The following is a 16,636-nucleotide window of genomic DNA, read 5'->3' on the forward strand; positions in this document are numbered from 1 at the left end:
AGATACATTCAGCAGCAGGGTTTTTCATAGGGGGTTACCTCCAGGGACGTTCTGTTGGAATGTTGGCCATCTAACTACAGGAAAGATGTCACTAAGATTGAAAGCATGCAGACACGATTCAAAAGGACATTGTGGGAGTTACAGAGAAAGGTTAAACAGGTTAGGACTTTATTCCCTGAGCATCAGATAATGAGGGGAGATTTGAAAGACAAAATTATGAGGGGAATAAATAGAGTGAATGCAGACCGTTTCTGCTGAGGTTGGGTGAGCCAAGAACTAAAGGACATAGGTTAAGGATGGAAGGTGAAATGTTTGAAGGGAACATTTAGGGGAACTTGTTCACACAAAGAGTGGTGGGGGAGTGGAACAAGCTGCCAGCTGAAGTGGTGAATGTGGGCTCAATTTTAACATTCAAGAAAAAATGGACAGGTACCTGGAGGGGAGGGATATGGAGGGATATGGAATGGGTGCAGGTCAGTGGGACTGGGCGGAATAATAATTCAACATGGATTTGATGAGCAGAAAGGCTGTTTCTGGGTTGTTCTGTTTCCTGGTTCAAGAGCAGCAAGAGAAGGTGTAGGGACGAGACCAAAGCGTCTGCTTTTTTCACTTCTCGTCAGCACTCCAGAAATGCAGGAGTTGGGAAAGGAAAGTCGTTTCACAATCCACCCAGATTAATCTCACCAGACAATAAGAGAATTCTGTTGCTTTTCATATAGGCTGTGAGATGACAGAGGGAACTGAAGTATGTCAGGGATGGGGCCATGTGAATAAACCTCCAGGAATTCATCTGCCAGGAGTTGGCAAGTCCTTCTGAAACTGTTATAGGGTGTGGGTGTTGGTGGTACCTATGTCTAAGGGCTCAGTGAGACGGTTAAAGTGAGCTGCATGCTTAAAGTCCTTCCAGGGAAGGTCTTCCTAAAGAGAGAGAGAGAGAGAGTAGAGAGTTCAGCAAGTTAAACCCAGCAGCAATGGGAGAGATTTCCAGTAAGGGAGATGTAGTGCTTGGATGGGATGGGATTCTGCTGATCTTCTTGCCCAGAAGTCCTGACCCAAAATGTTAACAATGACTTTTCTCTCACTGAGCTGCCTGACACCAGTTGTTTGTTGTTGGAGAGGCTGGTATATTGATTAGCAATGTCAGTTCCAACACCCAATGTGTCAGTTTAATGACATGCAGACGAAAGAGTGAAGTAACATCAATTAGAACTGCATCCCTTCGATCCACACTCGAGAAGCAATGGGGATGAAGTCTGTATCAGATCTCTGGTTCTTGTCCCCAACTCTTGGTCCTGCCTACAATTTTCAACAGGAGGCATGGTTAGCGCAACGCTGTTTAAACACCAGTGACCAGGGTTTAAATGTGGCACTGTCAGTACATTCTCCGTGTTTGTGTGGGCTTCCTCTGGGTGCTCTGGTTTCCTCCCACCCTTCAAAAACGTACTGGGGTTGTAGGTCAATTGGGTGGAATGGGCATGTGGGCCAGAAAGGCCTGTTACCGTGCTGTGTGTCTAAATTAAAATTAAAAAATAAATGTCAGCCTTCGGAGTTTCAGTTTTGATGATTCACTGCATGGGAGGGAGGGAAGGGGGAATTTCTTCAGTCTGAAATAACCCACACGCAGGTCAGTCTGAAGCTATTGACACCAAGAAGTGATACTTTGAAACATTATCGAAGTAACCAGCACATCATCAACAAAGATTTACAATATTTGCTTAGAAGAAAATGAAGAGAAAAGTAGGTCCCTTTTACTAGTTCCATTTTGTGCAAATATGCTACCTATTAGGTGATTATTATTGGCTGGGAAAAACTCAAATGATCAATATAAATATAAACTGTCATCTAGCTTTTATCTGGACAATATTACCCTGAAGATCTCCCACTCCAGATCAAAACCAGAGTAGGTTCCTTCTGAAAAGAAATACACGGTGGGAGGTTTGGAAAAGATACTCTCTCATTTGCTGAATGGTCCCAAATAGATTAATCCTTTCCCTTTGAATTCAGAAAGGTCCAGGAGCCCTGAGAGTACTCTTTCTAACCCCACACTTTCACACTGGTCTGGAGTTAGCATCCTGTATCTTAATATAAGACAAGCATTTCAGCCACAGTGGGGCTTCCTGGATGGTAATGTGAGGGAGCTTTCTTGTGGATGAGATACAGGGATGCTGCCAGAGTGTGGGAGCAGACAGGTCTCTCTCTGAGAAGGTCAAGAAAGTGGAGGGGCCCCTCTGCCACAGGGTGAGGGAGGGTAGAGGTCCCTCAGAGTGACAGGAGTGAAAGAATCCCTCAGCTAAAGGAGAGACTGAGGGGGGGGGGAAACTTCAACAAAAATCAAAAGTAAACCACAGAAGTTGGGAATTGGAAATAAAATGGAAAACACTGGAAACACTCTGCAGGACAGGCAGCGTCTGTGGAGAGAGGAAGAGAGTGAATGATTTAGGTCCCAACCTGACCTGCTGAAAGTTTCCAGTTTATTTATTGTAGAGGGTGGAAGGTATCCCTGAATTTGACAGGAGACAGAGAGATGCTCCCTTGATGTGGCGGAAGACTTAGGAAGGTTTCCCTCAGTTAGGAGGAGGTGAGGGCTCCCTCAGTTTGGAGGGTTGAGAGAGGGAAGGGCTCTCTGTCTGGAGGGGAGGCAGTAAGGAATACTGTGGTTCTCAGGAAGATGGGGGTATTCAGGTTTTGAGATGGGGGGAGCTGAGCTGGGAGCCAATTGCTCAGCACCGTCTATCTCCAGTGGGGTGGGAATGTTTGGGAATACAATATCAAGGGGGCATTCACTCACAGACATGGTAGATTCCACCCTCCTCCTCCCACTGACCGACTAATGTCTGTTCCATGGCTAACACCAAACTTTACCGCAGAGATTCTTTGCTTCATGAAGATTTTCACATTGTAATCCCAGTTTTCCTCGTGTCCTCCTTCCCGTGAATCACCAGGGATGGGGCAGGTGATGCAGAAACCTGGGAATTCTCCGCCAAGCTCATTCACTACCTGAGGAGGTTCTGGGTGCTGGGGATTGCAGGGGCAATTACAGGAAGCTGTCCTCCACCTCTGGCAGGCTCTCCTCAGTGTCCCTGTCTGCCTCTGGGGTTCTGGGCTCCTCATTCTCCTGGGGATGGTCTCCAGAATCAGTTACTTCTTCATTCTCAGCACAGACAAGGGAGCTGGAAAGAGAGCAGGGATCTCAACAACTCCTAAAAATGGGGCCAGAAATTGCTCCACATATTTTCAATGACCGTACATACCCATGTAAAAGTCAATCTCATGTAAAAATTGACCTTTATTTTTGGCCAAAAAAATCGAGAACTTTAGAACATAGAACACTGCAGTATAGACCATTCAGCCCTCGATGCCTTCCTGCTCTTGTTTTTTTTAAAAACACAAAATCCCTAGTGCAGTAAGAGAGTAGTCTAACAGGTTATCTCCAGCATTCGTACAGCCATGTAAAGAGCACAATTTACAGGGTGCGGGATCACAATGAAAAGGAAGATCAGTCAGCACTGAGCACGGGCAGCGAGAGGGCACTGTGGTGGGGCTCATTCAGGAGCATGATGTTAGATCGGGAAGAATGCTTAAGAGTGTGAAATTGTACACCAACAGGCCTAAACACAGTTTCTTCCCTGCAGGAATCAGGCTCCTGAATGAACCCCACAACAGTGCTACCATGAAGGGTTTTGGCCCAAAACCTCATCTATTCCTTTACTCCCATGGTTGCTGCTTGACCTGTTGAGTTTTACTTGCTAACATACCTGTGGCTGAGTGGCTCAGTACGACAACAACACCAACTACAAATTTGCTGACGGTACCAGGGTACTGGGTCGTATAAAGGATGGGGTTGAGTCAGCGAACAGGATGGAGATGAAAACCTGGCTGAATGGTGCATCAACAACAACCTCACACTCAATGTCACCAAAACTAAGGAGCTGATAGTTGACTTCAGGAAGGGAAAACCATAGGTGGATGATCCAGTGATCACTGGGGGATCAGAGGTGAAGAGGGTGAGCACATTTAAGTTCTTGGGAGTCACCATTTTGGAGGATCTTTTCTGGACCCTACACACCAATGGCATCATAAAGAAAGCACGTCAGTGTCTCTACTTCCTCAGGAGTTTGCAGAGGTTTGGTATGACACCAGAAACCCTGGCAAATTTCTACAGCAGTGTGGTGGAAAGTGTGCTGACTGGCTGCATCATGGTCCTGGTACTGAGACACCAATACCCCTGAGTGTAAAGCCCTGAAAAAAGTAATGGACACAGCCCAGGACATCACAGGCAAAACCCTCCCCAACATCTATTGGGAACGCTGCCGTCAGAGAGCAGCAGCAATCATCAAGGACCCACACCACCCTGCACACACTCTGTTCTCACTGCTGCCATCAGGGAAAGAGGTCTCACACCATCAGGTTCAGGAACAGCTGCTACCCCTCCAACATCAAACTCTTAAACAACTAACTCAATCAGGACTCTGACTTGTGCACTTTATTGATTTTTTCCCCTCTATTTCTGTATCACACAATTGTTTACAGTTTTTTATTTGTTTACATGTGTATGTGGAGACAGTTTTCTTTTGCTCTACCAATTAGTGGTAATTCTGCCTGGTTATATGTGATGACATGCATGTTCTCTGACAGTAAATCAGGAATGTGAGATCCCCAGCAGCATCTGCAATCTCCTGTGTGTCAACAGGTACAGACTGTAATGCTGCATGCTGTAAATAGTGCTCTGGTTCTTCTAGATAGTGTGAATGTTGGAGCTGACCTGTTGAATTGCTTGCAGAAGATGCCTCTCACTGCCAGGTGCAGTGCGACAATTCCGCGCTCCATGACCTAGTGATTGGTTCACCATTATGGAGAAGGGGAATCCTATCCTCACCCGGGCTGTGGCTCGATGCCACCCCAGAATGTGAATGAATCGCCTCTGGCTTCTGATAGGGGTGTCTCAGCCACTCAACAAGAGGACATGTCCACCATCCCAGAAGTGCCTAAATCTGGGAAAGAACCCCATGGCAAAGAGCACCAACAGGTCACGGGTGTCCCCACTCGCTGAGGAATGCCTATAGTATACTTCAGCGTGGGGTGGGGGTTGGAAAGCAAGATCCCACAAGCTGCAACAAGACAGTTATCAGGTGATGCGACTTTAACCAGCATTGAAATGAAAGGGCTATTATACAAGGAGCATTTGACAGCTCTAGGCCTGGACTCGTTAGAATTTAGGACAACGGGGGGGGGGGGGGATCTCATTGAAATATGTTGAAAGGTATGGACAGAATTGATGTAGAAAGGTTGTTTCCTGTGGTGGGAGAGGCTCAGACAATAGGGCACAACTTCAGGATTGAAGGGCGTTCACTTAACAATTTACAGCACGGAAACAGGCCATTAGGCCCTTCTAGTCCGCACCAAACCAAACACCCCTCTCTAGTCCCACCTCCCTGCACAATGCACATAACCCTCCATCTTCTTCTCATCCATATACCTATCCAACCTTTTCTTAAATAATACAATTGACTCCCCCGCCACTATTTCTCCCGGAAGCTCATTCCACACGTCTACCACTCTTTGAGTAAAGAAGTTCCCCCTCATGTTACCTCTAAACCTCTGCCCTTTAATTCTTAACTCATGTCCTCTTGTTTTAATCTTTCCTCCTCTTAACGGAAATAGTCTATCGACATCCACTCTGTCTATCCCTTTCATAATCTTAAATACTTCTATCAAATCCCCTCTCAACCTTCTACGCTCCAAAGAATAAAGACCTAATCTGTCCAATCTCTCCCTATACTCTAGATGCTTAAACCCAGGTAACATTCTGGTAAACCTTCTCTGCACTCTCTCCACTCTGTTTATATCCTTCCTATAATTAGGCGACCAGAACTACACACAGAACTCCAAATTAGGCCGCACCAACGTCTTATACAATCTCAACATCACCTCCCAACTCCTATATTCCACGCAATGATTGATAAAGGCCAGCATTCTAAAAGCCTTCTTCACCACCCTATTCACGTGAGTTTCTACCTTCAGGGAACGATGTACCGTCACTCCTAAATCTTTCTGCTCTTCTGTATTCCTCAATGCTCTCCCATTTACCACATATGTCCTATTCTGATTCTTCTTACCAAAATGAAGCACCTCACACTTATCAGCATTAAATTCCATCTGCCATTTTTCAGCCCACTTTTCTAAGCAGCCCAAATCCCTCTGCAATCCTAGAAAACCTTCTTCATTATCCACTATTCCACCTATCTTAGTATCGTCTGCATATTTACTAATCCAATTCACCACCCCATCATCTAGATCATTAATGTATATAACGAACAACAATGGGCCCAATACAGATCCCTGAGGCACACCACTGGTCACCGGCCTCCAACCTGACAGACAATTATCCACTACCACTCTCTGGCCTCTCCCTTTCAGCCAATGTTCAATCCATTTGACTATCTCAAAATTTATACCTAAAGAGATGCGGAGGAATTTCTTCAGCCAGGGGCTGGTGAATCTGTGGAATTTGTTACCACAGCTGGTTGTGGAGGCCGGGTCATTGGGTGTATTTAAGGCATAAATTGATAGGTTCTTGATTAGCCAGGGCATAAAAGGTTAAATAGTGGGGCAGACTTTGATGGACTGAATGGCCTATTTCTGCTCCCATGTCTTATGGTTATGACCTTAATTTCATTGGATGCCAGTCTTGGATGTTCATCTGGGAGGGGAGGGATGGCGTTGGGTCAGGGGGTTGTTGGAGTAGGTCAGCCTTTAGAAGGGGTAGATTAATTACACAGGTTTCAGATGTGATTAGGAAGGTGTTTTGGTGAGCTGGCACAGGCACAAGGGGCAGAATGGCCTGCCCTGCAGTGAGGTAGAACACATAGTTTTGGACGATTCCCTACCTCGGCCTCGTCCCCACAGCCATCTCACTCGAGGGCTCCTCTGCTGCATCGCCAGGGTCCTGGGAGGGCTCCGGGTCAGGCAGCGGGATAATGTAGCCATTGTCCGTCACCTCAGGGTGCAGGCAGTTGGAGTAGATGATATCATCGCTGGCCTGGTACGTGTTGGGCCTAGTCCGGCCGAGAGCTGGGTGGTCGCTCTTCATGAACTCCTGGCTGGCCTGAGCGTATTTCTGGAGGGAGGTTGAAGTCGGGACGTTAACGTTACAACTTTACACACAGAGTATTGAGCATAGTTCTGGTCCACCACATTGTAGGAGGGACGTGGTTCCATCATGCCAAGAAGAGTCACTGGCACATTGCCTGCATGGGAGAACATTAGTTCTGGGAAGATATCAGACAGGCTGGGCTTGTCCTCCTGGACCAAATAGAGGTTAAAAAGAGGCTTTGATACATTAGAGACTCATGAAGATATAACATCAGGTTCAGGAGCAGGAGCTGGCCATCCGGCCAATCAAACTTACTCCCCCATTTAATAAAATCATGGCTGATCTGGCCACCTGTTCCCCATCACCTTTAATTGTGTTTCAATGCAAAATTCCATCCAACTCTTCAATAACGCCAATTGCCGTTGTAAAGGGCGATTCTGGAAACAAAATTTTCCCCCTAAAATTGGAGTCGTTTTATACACGGCCACCATCTTCCTGCCGGCTGTGATGCAATCCCGTGCCCTGCTGGTCTCAGCGCTCCCATGTGGGGTCTGTCTGCCTGGACTGTCAGCTGTTGGCTCTGTATTGGCTTTAAACAGCCCATTACAGGAGCAGAGTGTGGTTTACTTTAAAATATCCAAATAAAATTGAAACATTTACATGATCATTTGTTATTAAAATATTGTGATTTGCTGTTAACCGCATCTACTGGTCAGCGGTAAGTGCCAGATATTTTTTTGGGGGGCGGGGTCATCTTGTACAAAGGGCATCGCTCAAAACCTAAATTTTAGGTGGAAATTCAGGGGTTCACTGGCACATACACTATTTAATGAGGCCGCCTCTACTGGTCCTTTCATAGTCTCTTCTGGCAGAATCTTGTTCCCATGGCTGGGGATCAAAAACAAGAGGGAACTGGGGGAAAGTGACAAGGGGAAGAAGGAGGTGTGTGTGTGGTGGGGGGGGGGGGTGCGAACGGAAACTGGAGATTAATGCCATCCAATTGGAGGGTGTTCAGATGTCAGGTCTCTCTCTTTTTCCCATCTGTCCCCTTTCATGGAGCCAAATTCAATTCTCACCTGTCCTCTTATCGTATCCAATTTAACACCTTTTGTTGTTGATCTGACTCCCCCTCCCTTCCATTCTCCTGCCTTCCTCCTTCCCCTGGTCTTTATTCAGATGCCTGCCTGCTCGTTCCTCACACCTTGAAGAAGAGCTCAAGCCCGAAATTTATATCTTCCTGGCTATGAACGCTGTGAGACTGGTCGAGTTCCTCCAACTTCTCCTGTGCGTTTTTACTTGCCTTCTTGTAGGTCTCGGTGAGCAGTGTTTCCCCTGGACATGACCAGGGTAGAGAATGACGGTCTCTTCTCAAATTCATCGTTCCAGCATTTCTTCATGATAGTGTATCTACAATAGGTTCACCAGAAGGTCGATTTGAAGACAATCATTCTTCATCCAAGCAACTAACTGAGGATTCTTCCCCTCTCTGCAGCTCCCCCACACCTCCCCCACAGCTTCCTTGCAATGAAGATCAGCCCCTCCCCCTCACACTAAGGGTCTTCCCCTTTCCCACAGCTCTCCACTCCCCCCCTCTCCCCGCACCCCTCCGACAGCGCTTACATCCAAGGCCTGGATCTTGGTGTCGGGGTGCAGTGTGCTGCGGTATTTATTGCTCCTGTTGTACCACCCAAGGCCCCGCATCCCCTCCTCGTCCGTGGGCCCACTCACATTTCATCGGTGGCGTAGTGAGGCTTGGGCATGCGGTAACCATGCCTAATCGCGGGTTGTAGAACTGGTCATTGACGGGCAGCTCAGGGTAGGGGGGTCCCACCTGATGGGAGGGGTTGGGGGGGAATGAAAGTTGGGGTCATACATGCAGCTCACTCAGGGCAATGCACAACCCTCCATCCCTCTCCCTCCCGCCATCCCTCCTTTCTCCCCATTACTTTCTCCTTCCTTCCATCCTTCTTTTTTCTCCATTTCTTTTTTGCTTTCTCTCTCCTTCCATCCCTCCCTCCATCTCTCAACTAAATTCTGAAAGAAAGATTTGTATTTCTTATCCAATTATTCCCTTCACAGGAGGACGTTTGACCCAATGCTCTCTCCTAGGAGACCTGTCTCATTCCCTTAATCCACCCGTCTGTCTACCTGCCTTTTATCTGACCGTCCGTCTCTACCTGTTCATCATCATTATTTTTTCCTCCTTTCTTCTGTGTTAATTATTCTTGTTAGTTTATGAACCTGTGTGGCTGCAGCAAGAAAGCCTTTAGTTGCATTGGTACTTTATACCTCTTGGAATGGACTCTTCATCCAACTCCCTCTCTATTTCCCCTGCACCTCAGACATCCTCAGAATCTACCAGCTTCTGGATTTGGAAGAAAAGGAAGTTTCTTGGGATGCTGGGTGGGTGTGGGGGGGGGTGGAGAAGAGATCGACCAGGCTGGAGGGGGGGGGGGGGGAGAAGGTCGACCAGGCTGGGGAGGGGGGGGAGGAGTTTGACCAGGACTGGGGGGGGGAGGAGTTCGACCAGGCTGAGGGGGGGGAGGAGTTCGGACCAGGCTGAGGGGGGGGAGGAGTTCGACCAAGGCTGAGGGGGGGAGGAGTTCGACCAGGCTGAGGGGGGGGAGGAGGTTCGACCAGGCTGGGGGGGGGGGGGGAAGAGTTCGACCAGGCTGAGGGGGGGGGAGGAGTTTCGACCAGGCTGGGGGGGGGAGGAGTTCGACCAGGCTGAGGGGGGGAGGAGTTCGACCAGGCTGAGGGGGGGGAGGAGTTACGACCAGGCTGAGGGGGGGGAGGAGTTCGACCAGGCTGGGGGGGGGGAGAGTTCAACCAGGCTGGGGGGGGGGGGGAGTTCGGACCAGGACTGGGGGGGGGGGAGTTCGACCAGGCTGGGGGGGGTGTCGACCAGGCTGGGGGGGGTGTCGACCAGGCTGGGGGGGGGGGGGGGGGAGGTCGACCTGGCTGGGATTTTATGCTTGCAACAGTGAGGGGATTCCTTACCGAGTGTGAAGATCTCCCACAGGAGCACTCCGTAGGACCAAACGTCACTGAGAGTGGTGTACAGGTTGTTGAAGATGCTCTCTGGTGCCATCCACTCAGAGGCAAGAATGCTGAAAATCAAATGGGTCAGTGGTTACTGAGTCCAGGGCAGCCCGGCATTACTGAGACGGTCCAGCGTCACCGAGACCAGGGTGGACATTACTGAGTCTGGGGCGGGTCCGGTGTTACCGAGACCTGATGTAGTTACTGAGGACTGGACACCAGTTATTGAAACTAGATGGATCATTTGTTTCTTGTTCACCAAACCACTGCTGGGAACACTCAGCAGGTCAGGCAGTAACTGTGGGGAGGGGAAACGGTTAACAAGTCACGTCAATGGCCTCTCATTCATTTCTTACCATTGACCTTTCTCCCCAGAGGTTGCCTGACCTGCTGACCAGTTCCTGACTTTAGGTCCATTCAGTGTCAGAGATGAAGACCTCATTCAAATTGATTTTCATTTTAGTTTTGAGACACCACATGGTAACAGGCCCGTCTGGCCCACGAGCTCGCGCCCATATGACCACTTAAACTTACTAACCACATATGTTTAGAGGTGGGAGAAATCAGAGCCCCTGGAGAAGACACAGATAGACACGTACAAACTCCTTACAGACAGCACCGGGTTCGAACCTGGGTCATTGGCGCTGTAACAGCGTCGTGCTAACCGTGCTGCCCTTTTATTTATAATTGCCAAGAGAACATGCAATTAATTAAGAAGAGAACCTTAGAGTTCTCTAGTGGAAGGAACACTTCCTCAGAATTATACTCCAATCCTCATGACCCTTTAATGCATCAAATTACACTGGCCAACAAAGATTTTGCTTCCTGAACACTTTTGGGTGTATTTCATGGATTTTGGGGCTGCTGACCACAAAAGTCAGCTTAAAATGTTCCCATCATGTACTATTTTGTTTTAGATAGAGCCCTAAACTATTACCAGCTGATTGACGTAAAGGCTTTATCTAAACTTTGTCCTTCTATTTTACCTTCTTCTTTCCTTTGAAATTCTTGGTCCGTCTTCCTCCTCTTCTTCTGTGTCTGTATCTATGTCTGTGTCATCTTCTTCTCTTCTCTGTATCTGGGTATCTTCATCCTTCTCTGGTGAGCTGCTTCTGTATCCTTGCTGGCCCCCTGCTGCAGATCGACCCGCCGCTGGCCCCCCGCTACAGGTCGTCCCCCTGTCGGTTGCCCCATTGCCACTCACCCTCTTCCTGCCCTTCATTCTCTTTCTCACCACTTTTCTTTTCTTCTTTCTTGTTTAATTCCCCCAGCCGAACACCCCAATCCTGGGGGTCTCTCAGAGGACACTGCTCCTCTAGGGACTCCACAACACTGGAGAACGGCTGCTCTTCTCCACAGTGGCTCTCTGCTCCGACATGCAGGTAAGGCACCCTTTTCTCTGTTATTCTTACTATTTCTCTTTTGGGTACCATCTTCTGTCTCTTCTCTGTAACTTTATCTTTCTCTTCCTGTATTTTATGTTTATTGAGCTCTGCCTTTTCACACTTTTTTTTTCTTTTCTCTGGAGAGGGGCTGGTTCCACTCGACCAACCATCACGTGACTCTTCCCTGCTGATCTTGTTGCAGTCGATGACGAACATGGTGAAAGGTTTCACCAGGACATTGCAACCATGGAAAAGCGGTATCAGGGCAACTGGAATCCATCAATGTTGGGCCAACTACTGTTAGACTCTGACATGAGAGGCATCAGATGCTGAGCAGCAAAACATTTTTAGGTCAGTTCAACTAACGCAATGTGTCAGCGTCGTTATGTGATTAAACATATTAAATTCAATCAAAGTTAATTTAACGTTTCTCCAAGTTGCTACATGATGCAGCAAATCTGAAATTATCTTTGTGTTCAGCTTGAAGTTGTCGACTATAATCCCCAATTTATTTTCAGGAAGTAAACCTTTTGAAAAACATTGTTGTCCAGTTTCATTGGACGCTCTCAGACGCCTGAATTACCTTGCAAACATCACGTTAGGCATCTATGATGAAGGTGTAGCTGGCGTGATACTCACACTCCCTCTTGAGATGTAGTTTGAATCATTGACGATGTCTCGTGCCAATCCAAAGTCGCAGATTTTTGCAAGTTTTCCTTCACAGATCAGGACATTCCTCGCTGCTAAATCTCGATGGACACACTGACAGAACAAAAACAGTGATCAGTTCATTAGAGCCAGGGATTGGTGCTCCAGAAACTCAGGCAGCATCACGGAACAGACTTTGGCCCGTCATATCCATGCTGACTAACATTGCATTCTCAGCTAATCACACGGCTGCATTTGGTTCCATCCTTCAATGCTGTGAAGATGGTCATCAGCCAACACATGGAACTGAAATTCAGGTGAGGGAACATTGGATTTATGTGCATTTTGTCTTGTGTGCAGTGAAAAGCTTTGTTTTATGTGCTATACAGGCAGATCAACCCATACTTAAGTACAGAGGTAGTGCAATAATAAAAGGGCGGGTGTTAGTATTACAGTGGGTCACAGAGTGACTTTATCCATAACATCCCAAATCCTGTACTCAATACTTTGATTTATGAAGGGAAAGATGCCAAAAGCTCTCTTTATAACCCTGTCCACCTGTGATGCCACTTTCAGGGAATTATGTGTCTGTATTCCCAGATCCCTCTGTTCTACCGCACTCCTCAGTGCCCGACCATTCACCGTGTATGTCCTTTCTTAGTTTGTCTTCCAGAATGCAACACCTCCCACTTGCCTGCATTTCTCTCTCTCCCCTCCTTTCTTTTCTTCTCTCTCCCTCACCCCTGTGATCATACACACTGCCCTTACGTTTCTGAGTGAGAGGAACTCCATTCCGTGCGCCACCTGATAGCTGATCCCAACCAGATCGATGAAGGTGAGGATGGGCGATTCGCTGATGAGGAGCTTGTCCTCGGACTCTTCCTGCTCTTCTTAAAAACACACAGATCATAACTCATTAGACAAGAGCCGGAACTCAGGGGGAGAACGTCAGGGAGTTCGATATACAGCAGCTTCACAAAAAGAGAATTGTCATGTTACAAGGTCCAGTGATAGAGATGGTTTTGGCGAGCAGACCAGTAGACATCACATGAACAGTACAGCAACAAGGCACAGAACAGAGTTACAGAGAGAAACCAGTTGGGAGAGAGTAAAGGCAGCACAGTTTTACTAAAGTGGGACTCACTCAGGAGTCTGATAACAGCAAGAATAAATTGTTTTGAAATCAGATGGTGCATGATCTCACACTTGTGAATCTTCTTCCTGAGGGGAGGGGGTGAGGAGAATGTGGCCAGGGTGGGATGACACTTAATAGGGGCGGCGGGGGGGTGGGCGAAGGGGGGCGGGGGGGTGGGCGAAGGGGGGCGGGGGGGGTGGGCGAAGGGGGGCGGGGGGGTGGGGGCGAAGGGGGGCGGGGGGTGGGCGAAGGGGGGGGGGGGTGGGCGAAGGGGGGGGGGGGGGGGGGGGGGGGGGGGGGGGGGGGGGGGGGGGGGGGGGGGGGGGGGGGGGGGGGGGGGGGGGGGGCGGGGGGGGGGGGGGGGGAGTGGGGGGGGGGGGGGGGGGGGGGGGGGGGGGGGGGGGGGGGGGGGGGGGGGGGGGGGGGGGGGGGGGGGGGGGGGGGGGGGGGGGGGGGGGGGGGGGGGGGGGGGGGGGGGGGGGGGGGGGGGGGGGGGGGGGGGGGGGGGGGGGGGGGGGGGGGGGGGGGGGGGGGGGGGGGGGGGGGGGGGGGGGGGGGGGGGGGGGGGGGGGGGGGGGGGGGGGGGGGGGGGGGGGGGGGGGGGGGGGGGGGGGGGGGGGGGGGGGGGGGGGGGGGGGGGGGGGGGGGGGGGGGGGGGGGGGGGGGGGGGGGGGGGGGGGGGGGGGGGGGGGGGGGGGCGGGGGGGGGAGGGGGGGGAGGGGGGGGGGGGGGGGGGGGGGGGGGGGGGGGGGGGGGGGGGGGGGGGGGGGGGGGGGGGGGGGGGGGGGGGGGGGGGGGGGGGGGGGGGGGGGGGGGGGGGGGGGGGGGGGGGGGGGGGGGGGGGGGGGGGGGGGGGGGGGGGGGGGGGGGGGGGTGGGGGGGGAGGGGGGGGGGGGGGGGGGGGGGGGGGGCGGGGGGTGGGCGAAGGGGGGCGGGGGTGGGCGAAGGGGGGCGGGGGTGGGCGAAGGGGGGCGGGGGTGGGCGAAGGGGGGCGGGGGGTGGGGGCGAAGGGGGGGCGGGGTGGGGCGAGGGGGGCGGGTGGTGGGCGAAGGGGGGCGGGGGTGGGCGAAGGGGGGGCGGGGGGTGGGCGAAGGGGGGCGGGGGGTGGGCGAAGGGGGGCGGGGGGGTGGGGCGAAGGGGGGGCGGGGGGGTGGGCGAAGGGGGCGGGGGTGGGGTGGGGCGAGGGGGGGCGGGGGGTGGGCGAAGGGGGCGGGGGGGTGGGGCGAAGGGGGGGCGGGGGTGGGCGAAGGGGGGCGGGGGAGTGGGCGAAGGGGGGCGGGGGGTGGGGAGAAGGGGGGCGGGGGGTGGGAGAAGGGGGGCGGGGGGTGGGCGAAGGGGGGGGCGGGGGGGTGGGGCGAAGGGGGGCGGGGGGGGTGGGGCGAAGGGGGGCGGGGGGTGGGCGAAGGGGGGCGGGGGGTGGGCGAAGGGGGGCGGGGGGGTGGGCGAAGGGGGGCGGGGGGGTGGGCGAAGGGGGGCGGGGGGTGGGCGAAGGGGGGGCGGGGGGGTGGGCGAAGGGGGGCGGGGGGGGGCGAGGGGGCGGGGGGTGGGGCGAAGGGGGGGGCGGGGGGTGGGGCGAAGGGGGGGCGGGGGGTGGGCGAAGGGGGGCGGGGGTGGGCGAAGGGGGGGCGGGTGGTGGGCGAAGGGGGGCGGGGGGTGTGGGCGAAGGGGGGCGGGGGGTGGGCGAAGGGGGGCGGGGGGTGGGCGAAGGGGGGCGGGGGGTGGGCGAAGGGGGGGCGGGGGGGTGGGCGAAGGGGGGGCGGGGGGTGGGCGAAGGGGGGGCGGGGGGGTGGGCGATGATCTGAGCCACATTGACAACCTGCTGAAATTTTGGGCTGAGCAATTTCCGTCCCACACCAATAGAAAGGGACAAACCTCTGGAAACAGGCAGGACAGGAATCAGCCTGACAGGGCAACAGGGAAAACCGTGTCTGACCAACCTGAAGGAGTATTTTGTCTCAGACCGATGGTAAACCGGCAGGTCCATTCATCTTAGACACTCACTGAGGTCTCCTACAAACACATTTCGGGATGTGGACACAGAGTGGGTCTGAAGGGATGTGGGGGGTGGGTGGGGGAGATGTTCAGAGTAGGGTCAGGGACAGGGGTGTTCTGCCGAGATCTGTGCTTGGAGAATGATTAGAGGGAGGTGGGGGGGAGAGACTGGAGGGTCACATTTCACCAGCTCCTGGATGAGGGCCCAGGCCTGAAATGTTTCTGCTGCGCGACCTGCTGTTTCTCCAGCACTTCTGTGTGTGGTAGTTCAGGCTGAATGATCAGTTTGTGGTGAAACACAAAAGTCTGCAGATGCTGTAAGGTAGTAAAAATGCTAGAAGAACTCAGCCAGTCTTTTCAGCGTCCATAGGAGACAAAGATATATTGCAGACATTTCAGGCCTGTACCCTTCTTCAAGGAATAAACAGGATGAGCCAGAAGCAGGAAATCTCAGAAATTCCTAGTTTGAGAGCAGTTTGTGGTGACTTGTCCTGTAGTTTGGTGGCCAGCAGGTGGCGGTCACGGTTCACGGTCAGCACTCATGGACAGTGTCCACGGTCTAGTGAGGGATCAGTGGCAAGGCTGGTGGGAGAGAGGGAAAGAATGTGGAGTAAGGAAGGAAGAAAGAACTGAGAAAAAGGGGAAAGAGAGATAGTTAAAGAGAAGGAAGAAAAAATGGAGGGAAGGAGATGGGGGAGGTGGAGGAGGGATGGGGAGGTGAGGAGGGATGGGGAGGTGGAGGAGGGATGGGGAGGTGGAGGAGGGATGGGGAGGTGGAGGAGGGATGGGGAGGTGGAGGAGGGATGGGGAGGTGGAGGAGGGATGGGGAGGTGGAGGAGGGATGGGGAGGTGGAGGAGGGTTGGGGAGGTGGAGGAGGGATGGGGAGGTGGAGGAGGGATGGGGAGGTGGAGGAGGGATGGGGAGGTGGAGGAGGGATGGGGAGGTGGAGGAGGGATGGGGAGGTGGAGGGAGGGATGGGGAGGTGGAGGAGGGATGGGGAGGTCGTGGGAGAGGGAGGGAGATGGAGGAGAGGGGAGTGAAAGGAGGCAGAGGGTGAAGGTGGAAGGAGGGGGGAAAGATAGAGTGGAGGGAATGGGGTGGGAGTTAGGGGAAAGATAGAGTGGAGGGAATGGGGTGGGAGTTAGGGGAAAGTATAGAGGGAGGGGAGGGGGAGGAGAAGGGAGAAGGACAATTACCAGTGGGGGGGGACGTTCTCTTGCAGGTAGGGGCCGTTCGTTAGTCGGAAGTGGGCGAGCTGTGCCGTAGCTGGGTGGGGCTCGGGGCAGCAACATGGGTGTGTAGTTCACCTGGTCGTCCACACTCATCTCCATGTAACCCCA

General features: G+C 52.7%; 1 protein-coding gene across 1 annotated transcript in view; it reads right to left on the reverse strand.

Moving 5' to 3' along the window:
• Nucleotides 1-1,202: 1,202 nt before the first annotated feature.
• The window catches only part of LOC138742967 (platelet-derived growth factor receptor beta-like), a 60,954-nt gene continuing 45,520 nt past the window's right edge, over nt 1,203-16,636 (reverse strand). The window contains 11 exon segments of the mRNA XM_069897840.1: nt 1,203-3,170; nt 6,888-7,117; nt 8,394-8,417; nt 8,419-8,500; nt 8,822-8,874; nt 8,877-8,922; nt 10,093-10,203; nt 12,149-12,282; nt 12,937-13,060; nt 16,499-16,557; nt 16,559-16,632. Coding sequence (XP_069753941.1) covers nt 3,035-3,170; nt 6,888-7,117; nt 8,394-8,417; nt 8,419-8,500; nt 8,822-8,874; nt 8,877-8,922; nt 10,093-10,203; nt 12,149-12,282; nt 12,937-13,060; nt 16,499-16,557; nt 16,559-16,632 — 1,073 coding nt within the window. The 3' untranslated portion in view covers nt 1,203-3,034.

This window comes from Narcine bancroftii, chromosome 9 (assembly GCF_036971445.1).
Source record: "Narcine bancroftii isolate sNarBan1 chromosome 9, sNarBan1.hap1, whole genome shotgun sequence".
Classification (NCBI taxonomy): domain Eukaryota; kingdom Metazoa; phylum Chordata; class Chondrichthyes; order Torpediniformes; family Narcinidae; genus Narcine; species Narcine bancroftii.